At 34.2% G+C, this 16,644-nt stretch overlaps 1 protein-coding gene across 1 annotated transcript; it reads right to left on the minus strand.

Annotated features, from left to right (window-relative positions):
* Positions 1 to 5,520: 5,520 nt before the first annotated feature.
* On the minus strand, positions 5,521 to 15,803 carry LOC123664868 (ATP-binding cassette sub-family C member 4-like). The gene is made up of 24 exons (XM_045599270.1): positions 15,733 to 15,803; positions 15,391 to 15,595; positions 14,997 to 15,222; positions 14,688 to 14,785; positions 14,393 to 14,590; positions 14,060 to 14,186; positions 13,156 to 13,305; positions 12,867 to 13,060; positions 12,622 to 12,786; positions 12,399 to 12,536; positions 11,928 to 12,095; positions 11,589 to 11,735; positions 11,286 to 11,509; positions 10,409 to 10,539; positions 10,118 to 10,327; positions 9,347 to 9,577; positions 9,164 to 9,270; positions 7,958 to 8,081; positions 7,598 to 7,768; positions 7,321 to 7,448; positions 6,579 to 6,701; positions 6,323 to 6,445; positions 6,064 to 6,224; positions 5,521 to 5,973 (listed from the first exon to the last, which is right to left on the minus strand). Exons 1-24 carry the CDS (start codon positions 15,801 to 15,803, stop codon positions 5,697 to 5,699), a joined length of 3,897 nt encoding a protein of 1,298 aa, XP_045455226.1. The 3' UTR covers positions 5,521 to 5,696.
* Between the last annotated feature and the right edge of the window lie 841 nt (positions 15,804 to 16,644).

Here is a 16,644-nt window from a genome sequence, read left to right on the forward strand (position 1 = left end):
TTTCATCGGTAAAAAATTGCTTAGTTGTTTTCTTGACATTACTGAGGAGCAGATTATTAAATTTGGTCGAATCTATGTACCTATGCGATTCGTATTTGGACTTCGCAAATAGAATCATATTTCTGAATTGCGTAAAAAACTCAAGTGGCACCACTGGCGTAGCATTCCTTGGAACCCCGAGAACCTTGGGTCCCTGTATCAAAATTAGTGGGGGGGCAGGCAAATGATGGGTAAAGATTTCTCACAAAAAATGCTTGCATTGAATTAAAATAAATATTTATTGATTATAAGTTATAACTTCCTCCTAGAATAGACAATAGTGAGTGTAGTCTGCTGTAGCTGTTCCTGTTCCATCGAAATCCTTAGGTAATTTTTTATCAGTTTTAGTTTTGAAAAACATCAAGTTAATACCTCCGGAAAATCGGATGCAAGGCTATTGAATTTTATCAGTAATAATTCCATGAGTTCTTTAATGGAATGAATGTTTTGAATTTCGGATTTTAAGCTAATTTAAAGAGCTTGTAGTTCAAAGCTGGAGAGTTATTAGCCTTGACCTGCAGCAATAGATGCGGGGGATCGTTCGCTTCAGCCTGTGAGGCCAATACTATTAGCGAATTCCTATGAATCTTCCGCATCTATATGGGGGATTTACAGGCGCATAACCTGAAGAAGAGATTCAACGCTGCCTCCAGGTCTTACAGGTAGTAAATCGCTAGGGCAAAGTTCAAACACAACAGAATTGGCGAGAGACTATTGGGCTTTCCAAATGGAACCCGTGCCTTTTGTTTCTTACAAAAGCTGTCGAAGGTAACTTTTTTTAGTCTACACTTTCATCATTGCGCGAACCTGAAGGCTCTCTGGCATATTATGCGAAAAAGTAAGCGAAATTCTTTGCACTCTTTTTGCGTCGAATTCAACTCTTGACGATGAGGGAAAAGCACCACCGAGCATTCCACGGTGCGAACACGCGATGCGTAATGTGCACTATGAGCAGTGTCGTTTGTCGTGTTCTGCATTCTTTCGATGTCAAGAAGTCTAGTGGTGCTAATTGTATCCACCAGTGGTTTGCAACCAATGTGCGAGCTTCGTGCGCAATGTTTCCGCGTACATTCAAAGTGTGGAATGACCTTGCTAAAATTTGGGGGTTTTAAAGTGTCTAGTGTCTACATCTTTTCTCTAAAGGCCATGGGCGACGGTAGCCTTTATAAATCAGATGGCTTCGTCTGCTTGTGTGCCCCATTCTTATATAAAAAAGATTAATTCATTGTTCATAATGATTAACTGAATCCCGAAATAAACGATACAGAATGTTATCAACAATTGGGCGCACGCTTGACTCGGATAAAAGGGGACTGCTTTTCAGACTTCAGTCATTTCTGAAGTTAAAACTCTTTAGGTATGTATGACAGTTTTTTTATTCTTTTTTCCAGGAAGCACAAGATTAAGTGACATTGTGGATAACATTTTACTAAGTTTTGCTTACATACCTTAGGGGCCTGTAAATAGGGGGCCCCGTATCATTGATACGGCTGATACGGCAGTAGTTACTACGTAGTAGTTACGCCCTGAGTGGCACCCAATTCCCTACTTCGGGAATACGTATATTCTCAACTTACTTTACTCTATTCTTTTTAACCCTGTTGTACCTGCTTATCTAAAACGACGATTTAAATTACTTAGTGATTCCAATGAACGCAGTTTTCGTTCTGAGGAAAGCTTACTTCTTGAATTTCCCTCTCACTCCTCTTTCTTTTATACTAAATCTTTCACTGTTCAAGCTTGTCGACTTAGGAATTCTATAGACGTGTAAAATCGGTTTCTATTTTTAACCGACTTCCAAAAAGGGAGGAAGCTCTCAATTTAACTGTATTTTTTATGTATGTTACTTCAGAACTTTTGACTGAGTGGACCGATTTCTACAAAAATTTTTTAATCGAAAGGTGGTGTGTGTCATTTGGTCTCACTTGAGTTTATTTGAGATCTAACAACAACTTTTCGAGTAATATAAATAATACGTTTTTACTTGACTATTTTCGTCGACCTACGTTGTATTATACCGCATAACTTGTTACTGGGTGTACCGATTTTGATGATTTTTAATTTAATCGAAAGCTGATGTTTATCGTGTAGTCATATTTAAATTTCATCGAGATCTGATAACAAATTTTTGAGTAATCTTTAATAACGCGTATTTACTTGACTATATTTTCGTCTACCTTTGTTGTATTACATGTCGATGTAATTGAAGTCGGCTTTTTTTCCTTTGCGTACAAGTCGAACTCGGTCCACCCAGTCAAAAGTTCTGAAGTAACATATATACAAAAAAAAAGAAAAATACAGTCGAATTAAGAACCTCCTCCTTTTTTGGAAGTCGGTTAAAAATCAATCTGATACGTATTATTATTTTCTGTTGGTGTACAATAAAGTGTATTGTTATGTTATGTCATGTTAATCAACCACTCTTTAAAAAAATTCAATCGATTACGTAATTTGCCTAACTAAAAAAACATAAATAAAATAATAATTGAAAAAGTCGCCTTCATGATTTTTGTAAGTGTACAGTACATAATGTGTGAAATTAGTGTGATTTATTTAGCTATCTTTGTGTAATTATTGAATTTTTATCTTGTTCCAGCCTTTTCAATTGACTTTCTAATAGTTATTCTTCACGCAGGCGGCTTTTTTTGTTTTTTTTTTTTTTTTTAATTATAATATTATTTTTAACCATTGTTATATCGCCGCAATTATATGTTAATTAATATATATAACCTATACCTATGTATTAATAACTGCGACAAACATGAGACATTACAAATTATATAGGTACTAAGGCAAACATTTTATACTGTGTATGTACTACATTACATATATATACTATACTTACACTTATACAATGTACTACATGTATACACTATAATTATGTATGTATTTCATTACCCATTCTTACACACACCTCAACCATGTAATTACATACCTAATTCATAAATAAAGTACCTAAGTATTTCGATAATTACCCACAAAAATATAGACATGTATCAAGTCACAAAGAGTATCCAAGTCAAAATAATAAAACATAATAATAAGTAGTTTACGAAATTCAATAATAGTAAGCCGAGTCACAGCAATACGATGCAGAACAAATTCAATAAAACAAGCCAAATTCAGAAAAATAGCACTATGCGCTATATGTACTCGTAGTCAATCACAAACGAAAGATGCGAATACTAAAATATCGTCAACAATTAATAGCTGAATAGCCGGCGCACGCACACTAACAACACGACAGTCACACATAGAAAAAACGGAGCGGAGATGGCGCGGGGCGCGGTAGCGGCATGCAGCGCGACAGAAACATTTTATTCAAATACCTATTTTTGAAAAGTCTCTTCGGTACCCTTTCCTCTTAAAAATATTTCAATAAAAATAAATAACATTTTCGAGCATTTCTTAATAACTACTTTTTTCATTCATCACTCAGTCCTTATTGGAATAACATACCCTTATGTACATTATGGTATTGCGATTGATATTCAGGCGGTGAAGTTACGAGTAATATAACTATGATAATGGTAACGTTGTAGAATATTTGGATCAGTCATGTACCAATATTCGCTAACAAGAATTACTAAATAGATAGGTCTTTGTAGTTCACAAATATTTTGTATTCACAGTAAAAAAATATATGAGGTTTCAAATGATTTATAGTTAGTCATAGTTTTTTAGCGTTGCTGATTCTCGTAATCAATCAATAGTGATGTTCCGGATATCCGTATCCGTATCCGCGGATATCCACGGGAGTAATAAATAAATAAATAAACGCTTCATACTCAAATGAGGTACGTATCCGTATTCGTCACTTTTCTCGCGGATCTTTTATTAATTTTGAAATTCAATTGAGAGGATAAAATGCTGCATTATAACTTAGATTATGTGATTAAGTAGTACAATTAAAGAAAAATCCATTCAACTGTTTTTTGTTATACTTAAAATTTAACATTTGGCACCTTTAATTGCAAACATATATTCTAGTAAGTTACCATACTAATAGTATAATAGCTCAAAAATACTAAATCAACTATCTTATGAGATCACTATTACACACATAGAAAGTTATGACATTACTTTGAAAATGAAAAATAAATAACTTTTTTATAGAAACAACTATTTCGGATTTTATTATTATTTTATATATATATATACATACATGTGTTATTAAGTTTTTTAGATGCCGGAGGTTTTCTGGACCTGGATGCTAAGCAAAAGTAATACGCGCGCAATGCAAGTCAAAACCTATCCTGCTCGTCATTGCGGCGTAACGTCAACTATCGTTCAAAGTCACGCGCCGACACCGGTTGAGTGTGTAAATAAAGATTCGTATTCGTATCCGCGGATACTGACACTAAATATCGGTATCCAGATCCGTATCTGCAGATATAAATTGTTGACGATCCGGCACATCACTAATTGTGAGAAAAATCCATTTTTTTAAATATAACATGTTTTTTTTTCAAATAAATTTTGATATCATGTCAGCTATGATTAGTTTGTCTGGTTAGGCTATTATAATGTGATTTACCACTATATACAATTACCATTTCACGTTATTTTTAATTAGAGATCGAAATGTAAAAAGTATTTTAAATAAGTTTTGAGGACAAATCTTTATTATAATTGGTCAATATTTAACTTGATTGTAATTATGTCAACCATTTTTATCTTGTGAATTATATGGTTATTATGGTTCACCGTTGCTTATACTCTTGCCATCAAACAATATAGTCTAAGATCCGAACTAGACATGTTCTGAAGAACATACCATATTATACTCACCCACCTGCTTAATAGATAAAAATTAAAAAATTATCTTCTATAGTATGTTAAAGATAAATTGTAAAAGGGTTGACTGGAAAATTTCTGACTATTATATTCGGCAACCATCGGCTAAGTCATCGTATTCGCAATGAAACAGCGCTCATTTTGATGTAAGATTTATTAATCAAACATGTAGGTGAAACTAACTAGTAGCAATATATATAAATATATCTAATCCACTAGTTATGCCAGCAAAATAAAATACAATCCAACGTTTGCATTTTCTACAGTCTTAATACATTGTATTTTGAAATAAAAATAAATTTTTCAATTCTGAAGTAAACAGCCTGGTCAGAACTTTTCAGCCAATGCTTTCGCAATTTTTTCTAATGTACTAAATAAAAGATAATTTTCATCCATTAAGCAGTTTGTCTGTGTGGCTACGGCAGTAAAGGATTAGCCTCCCCCTCTCTTCCCGTGGGTGTCGTAAGAGGCGACTAAGGAATAACACAGTTCCACCACCACCTTGGAACTTAAAAAGCCGACCGATGGGGGGATAACATTCCAACTGCTTGCTTTGAAATACACAGGCCGAAGACGGGCAGCAGCGTCTTCAGTGCGTCAAAGCCAGCCCTGCGGTCACCAATCCGTCTGCTTAGCGTGGTGACTATGGGAAAAACACATGAGTTCACGCCATTTTTGGCGCGAACTTGTGGAGCCCTATGTCCAGCAGTAGACTGCGATAGGCTGAAATGATAAGATGGGCGAAGTTCGTCTCTATTTCGAATCTCCTACTAGTAGAAAATCTAAGTACCTAACTGCATCATTCCAAAACAATAAACTTAGAATATTAATTACAATATTAAAATAAACAATAATACATTTTATATATCTACAACGCCGCCACTATCAATATATGTTTTCTTCGCTATTTCGTATAGTTGTGCTGACATCTTTTCACTGGTCTCCTTAACCATTTTTGTAAAGTAACCCTCAGGTTTATTAAGCAACTTGTAAGGATGATCGAATTCAACCAGGCATCCAGAGTCCATAACCATTACACGATCTGAGTCCATTATAGTGTTTAATCTATGGGCAACCGTTATTACTGTGCAATCCGAAAAACGTTTCCTTATGGTTTTCTGAATGAATTCATCGGTTCTGAAATTTATACATTTTGTAAATAAGATTAAAAATCTTACATTACAAATTAATTTTATAGTTACCAATTGATTTTAATGAATAACTTACTTTGGGTCCACATTTGCAGTAGCTTCGTCTAGCACAAGGATACGATTCCCGCGAAGAATAGCGCGTGCAAGGCAGACCAATTGTCTCTGTCCAAGAGAAAAGTTAGAACCTCCTTCGGACACTTTAAAATCTAACGCTGGAATAACCGCTTTCAAATCAGCCTTAAAAAGATAAAAATAAATCAGCTCAAATATAAATTAGCAGAAATATTTCTAATGTGTAAGTAACAAAAGTAAAGAGGAAAACGTGAGATACATACTGCTTCCAAGGCTTTCCATATTTGTTCATCATCATAATTGTCAAATGGATCTAGGTTATATCGAATAGTTGCTGAAAACAGTACTGGCTCTTGTGGGATAATTGATATTTTAGAGCGTAATTCCTAAAAGATATAAATATTATGTAAATTTGATTTGATAAATGCGTAAAAATATTCATGGTATAAAAGTATTCAGTGATAATTCACTTGTGAAAATATTTATACTATCGTTTATAAAAATATTTAAATATTGTACCTGAAGGGAAAGATATGCAGTATCAACATCATCAATGAGAACTTCTCCCTCCAATATAGATAGTCGAAATAGGGAAGATATTAGTGATGATTTACCAGCGCCTGTTCGTCCGACTATGCCAACCTACGGACATGTATATAAAAATGAATGTTTGTCTGTATGTCCTTTATAGAATCGTAAACTATGCATTTGATCATTATCTTCAGCACAATCTACACCTCACCCACAAAGGTTTCTGAGTTGGTACGACCAAAAAAAAATTGGTTGTCTGTAAAGTTGGTTTACGGACGATAGTTTGACGTGACGACGTCATAACAAAACATCTCCTTGGACGTATAGACCAATCGTGTGACTATCACTGAGCGTATCGGGATAATGAGCATAACGAAATGAGTCATCCTTTTTCGTGCATGCCGCCAGCGTTCATCGATTTATTCGACGTTGTCACGTCAAAAAAAAGTCATAGCAAACGCGCGCAGGGTACAGCAGCAGTACAGTAGCAGGCTATTTACAAAAAAGGCTGTTTTGATTGTAATAAAGCGAATTCTATTTGTGTTTATATTATCATTAAGAAAAACTTTAATTGTTAAATATTTAAAGATTAATTTATTGTAGCTGGACTTTTTACTTTGATTTACAGGTATTACGAAGTTCTTTAAGTTTTTTAAGTTGAAGATTTTTCAGTACAAAAATATTTAGTAACTAATGTAATAAAAATGATTTCTACGAAACAAATGCTTACCTTCCAACCGCTTTCAATAACTAAATTCAAATTTTTTAAAACGGGTAAATCGTCAGGCGTGTACTTCATATAACAATTGCGAAACTCAACGCGGCCACGCCAAGGCCAGCCTTTAGGGGTTTCTTTAGCTGAAACGCATATTGAGTTTTTAAGGCTTCACTATCACATCGCTTTAAAGACATTCTTAAAAAGAGCGTTGTGTAAAACTAACTGTAAAGGGTTAAAAAATATTGTTACACGTAAGTACGTTCTTTGTTCGAAATGAAATTTATCTTACTTCCTTTTTCCCACTGCGGTTCTCGTTCAATATGTGTGTATTGTAGAATTCGTTCCACGCTAGTCATTTGTGAGATCACTTCCGCCGTTTGCCGCACTCCGAACTGGAGCATTCCCGTTAAGATGAGAGTCTGCGATATCGCCAGTCCCACATTGCCAGAGAATATTGTTTCTGCAACAAAAGAACAGCGTGCATGTATAAAAGATACTAAAATCGTTTATAGAACAGATTCGGTATTTGTAAATTATTTGTAAAGGAATTTAAGTAAAAAATATGTATCTACATTTCAATCTAAGTACATAACAAAAATTTTAATAAGCAATTTTTTAGCGAATGTGTATGTGAAGTTGAGATACTCACTGCTGTCAATGACGAGGAAAGCAACAATTACAATTGTTAAATAGACGACGCAAATAAAGTCGAGCCAAAAACCAAGAGTAACTCCACTAGCCAGATAACTGCTCCATGTAGAGGTATGAATGTCCTAAAATAAAGAGTGAGTTTAGTTTAAATTTCCCTTTTAATAATTATAAAAGTAGGATTGCCTCGGTGGAAATATTTCTTTGAAAAACTGTTTTTCAAACAAAAAATTTATATAACAGTTTTTAAAACGGAAACTCTTCAATAAAGTCCGAAATTTCAGAGACTAGGTATTTGACTTTTTTAGAGCTCTACAGGGTTATAAAGATTTATTATTTTAAGTCTTCTGCAGAGTTATGAATACTTTTTAAGATTTTTTTCTAACAAATATTTCCATCAAGGTGCAGAAGAAGGAGCCGTACAAATCTGCCATTGCTATATAGCCATTGTTTTGTATGAGTTTCAATTGTACAGAATCCATAATGTGATATTTTATATTTTATTACACTCCAGGAGTGCCAGCAGAATTGAAAACTTGAATATTAACATTGTGCATTTTTGATATTTTGGAATGGTTAGGGAATAATTTTGCACTTGCCTTGCCTTGCTTTGCCTTTAGTAGTCCTTAAAAACCGATAACTACGGAAATATCTTCCTACATTTTGTACCTTTATGTGTATTATGAGTCACATTTCATCCGAGCGAAGCCGGGTTTTCATCTAGTATATTCATAAAGTACTCACTCAATATCTTTCGTTATTTATTCGTTACTTTTTTTATTAATAGATGCACTTTGTTCAATTTTCATATTTTAAACATTTTATATAGACGAATTTTATCTCCCTCCGTCTTACGAATTTTCGATCAGGTCACGTGTCCTTACGCGAGCTTAACATTTTTTACCCATCACAAAAAAGGTTACAATGCCGCTAAAGAATACTTTTCATCAAAAAAAAAAAAAAAAAAATACAGCGGTGGACAACGTTCTAGTTTTACTAGGCAGTCACAAGACTGTCGATTTGTATTTGTAAATCGCTGGTGTTATTATAATGCATGTTTAACAAAAGGCATGGGCATTTTGAGTTCGTGGATGTTAATTTTAAATTAAAAAAAAAAAACCTCTTTGATTTGATTTGCTTCTTTGTCTCTTGTGGACTTGTCCTTTACTGACACGTAATTAAAAATAGAAAAAAGTAAAATTTTAACCTGATAGTGATCGAACTCCTGGATGAGGCGTTTCTGAGCTCCAGCTGACCGGATGGTACTGATGCCGTTCAATGTTGCGGACATGTGTGAAAACACAGGACTCCTTGCTGTTGATTAAATGTAAGAATTAACGTATATGGGTTACTTTTACAAAGTAAATGTTCTAACATTGTTTTTACTTACTGGTTCCTTCTAATCGTTTTATAGATTGCGCAGACTTCAAATAAATCTGTAGTATGATATAGAAAAGCGTAAGTATTATAGTCGTTGGCAGCAATGTCCAGACCAAGGCAGCTGCATTAAGTGCTAATATGCTGAACATTACGAGGTAAATTTGAATACTTTCGAGGAGGAAACGTGGCAGCAATTCATCTAGTGCACCAATATCCTTTGAAAACCGATTCAGAATACGACCTAAAAATATAAATTACATTATGTACATTTCTATGTGACCACGCGTTGGCGCAACGGTCACAGCACTGGTTTGTGGCTGTTGCGTTGGCGGTTACGGGTTTGATGCCCGCACATGGCAAACATTTGTACTGACCATACAGATGTTTGCCGTGGTCTGGGTGTTTGTCCAATCCTTGTGGGTCTCCCCACCGTGCCTCGGAGAGCACGTTAAGCCGTCGGTTCCGGTTGTTGTCATGACCACCTGATAGCGATCGTTACTCATAGTAGGGAACATATCCGACAACTCGCATTGGAGCAGCGTGGTGGATTAAGCCCTGATCCTTCTCCTACATGGGGAAAAAGGCCTATGCCCAGGAGTGGGATATTACAGGATGAAGATTAACATCAACATATCGTATCTAAAATATCATATACATTAAATATATATTTAGATACACCATAGAAATTAATTAAATTTGGTTGTCTTTTTAATACTTAGTAGGTACCTACAGTATTTTCAACCATTGTTCATTTATTTTTTTTTAATTATAACCATATTACCTGATGAGTTAGAGTCGAAAAAGCGCATAACCCCACGAAGCATAGAGTGAAACATATCATTGTGTAGATTTCTTGATGCCGTCATACAAACTTTGAAGAACATGAATGCACGAGCCATGATAAACAAGACACAGCATACGATTAAAGCCGTATACACGTAAAGGTATTGAGACGTATTCAGTGGTCCAATTAAAGAATATAAATTCAAATCTGAAACGTAAGTATTTATCAGCATAAAAATCGTTTAATTTAATAGGAAAAAATAAGTAAAAAAAAAACTAAACATCTTACTCGGTTCTAGGTCGATGCCGGAGAAGTAACTTGTGAGGGAAAACGTCGTATTTACCGCAGGTATGACTTGATCGTAGTCTTCAACAGTATTGTTGCTTTCTCTTTCTTTCATAAGCGTTACTTCATTTGTCCTACAATTATTAATGTGTCAGTAGGGATATATCTTTTTAACCGACTTCCAAAAAAGGAGGAGGTTCTCAATTCGACTGTATTTTTTTTAAAAAATTTTGTCCGATTTTGACAAAAAATTTTTTTATTAAAAGATGGTGTGTGTCATTTAGTTCCATTCAAATTTATCTGAGATCTAACTACTACTTTTCGAGTTACATCTAATAATGCGTTGTTATTTGACTATTTTTTCGTCGACCTACGTTGTATTATACCGCATAACTTTTTACTGGATGTACCGATTTTGATGATTTTTAATTTAATCGAAAGCTGATGTTTATCTTGTGGTCACAATTATTCATCAATTATATTGAGATATGATAACAACTTATTGAGTAATCTTTGATTACTCGTATTTACTTGACTGTTTTTTCATCTACCTACGTTGCATTACTTGTCGATGTAATTGAAGTCGGTTTTTTTCGTTTGCGAGCAAATACATTTATCTTATATATACAATTCTTGTGTCACAATGTAAGTTACCATACTTCTCCGAAACGGCTGGACCGATTTTTATGAAATTTTGTATGCATATCGGATAGGTCTGAGAATCGGCCAACACCTATTTTTCATACCCTAACTTGTAAAAGGAGGGATTAAGGGGGTTAATAACACATATGGCAAAACAACGTTTGCGGGGTCAGCTAGTATGCTATATATTTATGAGTTATAACATTAACATAAACAGATACTGAAATTATTGACGTACCAAAAAGTGACCCAGTAGTCACAGAGAGTTGCAGAAAGTTGTCCAATCACAAGAAGCAGTACCATAAATATTATTTTAGGTGCTCGTCCCCCAGCCTTTAAGTAGGCTCCGTAAACCCGCCAACCCATCGTGCCGGACTCTCTTACTTCTTCCTCCATTTCTTGAGCAGGAGCTTCACATGCTGTCATAGACTCTGCCAGAGATGGACGTCTCGTTGTTGACAACTATAACGTAAATATATCTGGTTTGGTATTGCTATTAGACAAATACATTACATATATTACGAGTCACAAAAATATTTACTCTCGAAGATGATCGCCGTGGTAATGGTGGAGGCTTTTCTTTTTCCGCGTCGGTTTTATTGTCGTCTTGAACGGAATGTAGCAACTTAGCGAAGTCTTTTCCTGATGTCGATAATTCATCATAGGTGCCTTTAGTTTCGATAGAACCCTGTCAAACACATTTTTTAAATAAAATCTGTGCATGTATGGTTTTTTCAATATCAAGTCGGTAAGGCAATTTTAAAGGAGACTTGAATCTTCTCGACTGTCATAAGATTGCAAAATGGGAGAAACAATAATACAAATTAATGATTCTACTAAAACTAAATGTAATTAAATTTGTGCACTTAAGAATACCTACATTGTTCATGATGACTATATAATCTGCAGCTTTGAGGTAGTGGAGTTGATGAGTGACAAGCACGCGGGTGGTGTGGCGTAGGTAGCTTGAGATACATTCGTCGAACAGTTGCCGTCCCACGTGCGCGTCCACAGCTGACAATGGATCATCAAGGAGGTAAATGTCGGCCTAAAATAATTTAACATAGAAAAAAATAAAAATAAACGTAAAAAAATATATTTAAATTTGCCAGTCTACATTACACCAAAATAGGTTTGATTACCGTGCTATTTCAATTTAAAATAAAAATATCGTATATTTGAAAGAATAGAATTGTGATTTGATTTTCTTTACTCAAGTACATAGATCGTATATACAATCTGGATGCGTGTTTTGGGAGTGTTTAATTAAATAATCTAAAAAATTTAATACTCAATAAATGAAAATACTATCTAGGAAAAGTAAACCAGAGCAATCCCTTGGTATACTTACTTCTCTATACACAGCTCTGGCAAGATTTATGCGTGCTCGTTGACCTCCAGACAATGAAGCACCTCTTTCCCCGACTAGAGTTTGATCACCATGTGGAAACTGTTGAAAGTCTTTTTGTAAGGCACATACTCGTACAACCTGAAATTCACATGGTACGTAAGTATAATAAATACATAGTAAGTAAACGAAGCGATTAACTTTAAAAATAGATTAGCTGTAATACCTCTTTATATTTTCTATGATTATATGGCAAGCCAAATAAAATATTTTGACGCACGGTAGCCACAAATAGCCAAGGTTCTTGACAAGCGTAAGATAAAGGCCCAGAAAGATATACTTTTCCAGCACTTGAGCGTAATTCGTTTAATAATAATTGTAATATCGAACTCTGAAAAGTAAGTTAAGTTAGAAATGTTCTGTTTTTTTATCATTATTATTATACAATTAAGTAACACGAATATAAGGCACCTTGCCAGATCCGACCGATCCAATTATTGCACAAAGTTTCCCTTTAGGAATATTTAAATTGATGTTGCGTAATGTTACAGGGCCGTCTTCTGTCCAATTAGCATTCACATTTTGAATCGATAAACCAATATCTGAGTGTACCGGAATTGAGCTTGTTACTTTAGTCATAAGACCCTTTTCATTGTAGTCAAAACCTAGAAAATAAATAGTAATCCTAGAATTAATATTATTAAGAAAGTATGGTGAATAAATATTTTTATTTATTTTTACCTCGGACGAAGTACTGTACCTGGATTACAGATTCCTTCCTCATCTATTGTCTTGAATGTATTCGAGCGAGTGTCTAGTTCACAGAGATTCTTCTTTTTTTTGTTTTTAACGTTTTCTACAAGCTTAGCGATGTCTACATCTGCTACGCTACGTAGATCTTCTCTTTCATCTGTTTATATTAATTCCATTATATATATCTATCTTTTTTATTTGATATTTTTTTAGAAAAAGAACCGAAATAGTAACGCATAACGCGTTGACATCATATATTTTTTGAAGTAAGATAAAATAAAAACTCAAAACTTCTTTTGCATTAGATAACAAATACCTTGCTATAAACATATAAAGCTTTGTTAGTTCTTGTTTTTTAATTCTATTTTACGCCACCATTACAGTTAGTACTCACATGCGGCAAACACACACAAGCCTCTTCGTTAGTATTAAAGTATGGCAAACATAAAATTAACGAATAGCTTATTTAACGCAACTGTGACCTTTAACGTTGGACAAGAGCCACTCACAAAGTAATATTTAAACTCGTACCCAAAAGTAAGAAATGTTGTATTCGGAGAATAGAAGAATATGATTCTAACATCATTGATAGAGACATCGGTAATAAAACAGATAACGAGGCCTGAAGAATATTGAACATTTGAGCCAACGGGAAAGCCTGTGAAAATCACCAATTTTCAAATAGTTGTCATCATTTTGGTTAAGAGAAAATAACTAGAAGTCTTGATTAATTGGTCTGATAGCCGTGCAGTAGTAAATACTCGTATTTGCGATGCGTTAGTCATTATGTGCTTAAAATATTTTTATATTTTTTGAAATAAAATATGACATGCCAATTGCGTATCATGTTATTATCATTTTATATTATCATTTAGTCAAGGCATGCATCGAGGCCACTAGGCCTCACATACCTAACAGCATGAACGCTTCGAGGCGTTGGACTGAAATCAGTGCTTCTGCCAAAAATGATACAGCATTTGACATTATAATTGAGAGTGTGCCCTGAAGTGTATTGTAGAATTGCGCCAAGGGAAACACCTGTAATAAAATTATGTTATGGTTTGGAGTTACTCACCTGCACGCCAAAATAAAAATGTAATTTCGACTTACGCAATAGGTGTACACGTGTTGTAATTAAAGCGATTGGTAATATTCCTTCAATTACATTTATCTTCAATGAATGAATTTTCGGAGGCCTTGATACTACACAATACTTACTAATAAAATTAAATAACTATACTTACAATGTCAGCAGTAACTTGAAATCCGAACAGAGAGTACGATAAAAGGGTGACGTAAAGAGTGAGTCTTTCAGTGAAAACCATGAAGCTAAGGTAGACTCCTCGGAGATAAGACGCGGAGGTGATGCATTTTATTTCGTTCTTACGAGCCATTGCTACAATCTTTTCGAACGGTTTTTCCCAAGCATACATTTTAATAACCTAGTGTAAAAATGATTAAATGCAGTAAGTATACATTAAACTTGTACTTCATTGATTTCTATTAAAAAAGGAATTGTATGATTGAACAACAATTTACCTGCATGCCACTAATAATTTCGTCCATAATGCGCACACGTTCATCGGTTTTGTAAGCGGTTTTCATACGTAATTTTGCCGCCAATTTGCTCATATATGCTGTATAAAATAAATATTATTACATTAAAATTATACGTCATATTGAAGTATTTACTATATTTATTATTATCGTAAAGTAACAATAAATTTACGCTAATATCAGATGGCTTTGCTCATTTGGATCCGAACTTTATTGATCATGATAATGGACTATACATGTATATATGTATTCTAAATATTTGTATACTTATTTCAATAAAGCTTAACGTACATTGAACTGGTATAGTCTGTACTACGATGCCGACGACCCCAATTATAGCAGCATAGCCAATTCTAATGTAGATCAGGTAGCAAACAAGAAGCACTTGTATTGGAAGCAGCCAGATGAAGTGTGTATAGATGAAGGCGTAGTCGAACCGATTTACGTCATTGGAAAGAAGATTTACCACTTGTCCAGCTGTCGTCTGAGCCAAGGCACCTGAACTCATTCGCATTACCTAAACAATAATATCTCAATGTTAAATTAGATTAGGAGTATAAACAATTCGTTACTTATCTAGACTACCATTCTGATTCAAATATATAAGAATTAAACAGTAACTTTACAATATCACAGCTTTTTAAAATTACGTTATTGTTAATGTAAATAAGAGAAAAAGTATAACCTTTCTGTATATCAAGGAGCAGGCAGCGATGCGGACTTTCATGCCGAATTGTTGAGTGGAATATGTTCCATGGTGGTTCAGGAATGCTATCAACAGAGAAATGACTATGACAGCGGAAGCGCAATACACGGCTTGTTTATATGTCATGTCAGTTCCCGGCTCCCAGTATGTCAGCAACATGCTCAACGCCACGGGCTGGAACGGCCTAAAAATTGTTATTGACATTTGATTAACGGCTGAACAGTCATTTGATTTCTTAAAGTCAATTTTTTTTCAATAGAAACTAAAAATTTTCATTTGTGATTTAAAAATACCAAAAACATATTTGTGTTGAAAACTTACTTGAGAACGACCGCTTGTAAAAAAAACATGAAGCCGGAAGGAGCAAAACTTAACCAGAAGGTTTTAGTCATCGCACGAAGAAGCGATGGTTTCCGTCCCTGTTTGCTCGCTAACGATATTTCTTCTTTCCATTTCCTAATAACAAAATATGAATTTTGAATAATACAGAACACGCGTTGTTGTATCTACATATAGTATCTATACAGATAATGAATTGGAGTGTCTGTTTGTAAAATTAAAATAGCCGCTATTTAACTAAATGAATATAGATATGTTATTTTGGTATATGGACACGGTATATATACCATAATAACATTTTTTACAATTTTTGTCCGTCTGTCCGTCTATTTGTTTCGGCTAATCTCAAAACGCCTGGACCGATTTTGACGGGTCTTTTACAGGCAGATAGCAGATGCAGTAAGGAGTAAATTAGTCTACTTTTATTTTAGAAATTTATTTATTTTATAACCCTGCGAACTGAACAAAACTTTACTACTTCTTTGTTAAATTCTACGCGGACGAAGTCGCGGGCACAGCTAGTATTCATAATAAAACTATATCAGGTCAAGTTTAGTATTTACTGAAGATATTTTGAAAATTTTCTTTATCGAATCGACATCAACATTGAAGCCAAAAAAGTATTTTTTTTGTGTTATTTATGAAAATTGTGAAAGAATCGTAGATAGAAATATCTCAATATTTGAAGAAGATTTTGTGAAATAATTTATCTAAAATTTAAAAAACAAAAATTAGGAGTGGACTACACTTAACATTTAGGGGGATGAAAAATAGATATTGTTCGATTCTCAGACCTACCCAATATGCACACAAGAATCGATCAAGCCGTTTCGGAGGAGTTTAACTACAAACACCGCGACATGAGAATTTTATATATTTTAAGATTTTGTTGTT

The sequence above is a fragment of the Melitaea cinxia genome, chromosome 2 (assembly GCF_905220565.1).
Source record: "Melitaea cinxia chromosome 2, ilMelCinx1.1, whole genome shotgun sequence".
Classification (NCBI taxonomy): domain Eukaryota; kingdom Metazoa; phylum Arthropoda; class Insecta; order Lepidoptera; family Nymphalidae; genus Melitaea; species Melitaea cinxia.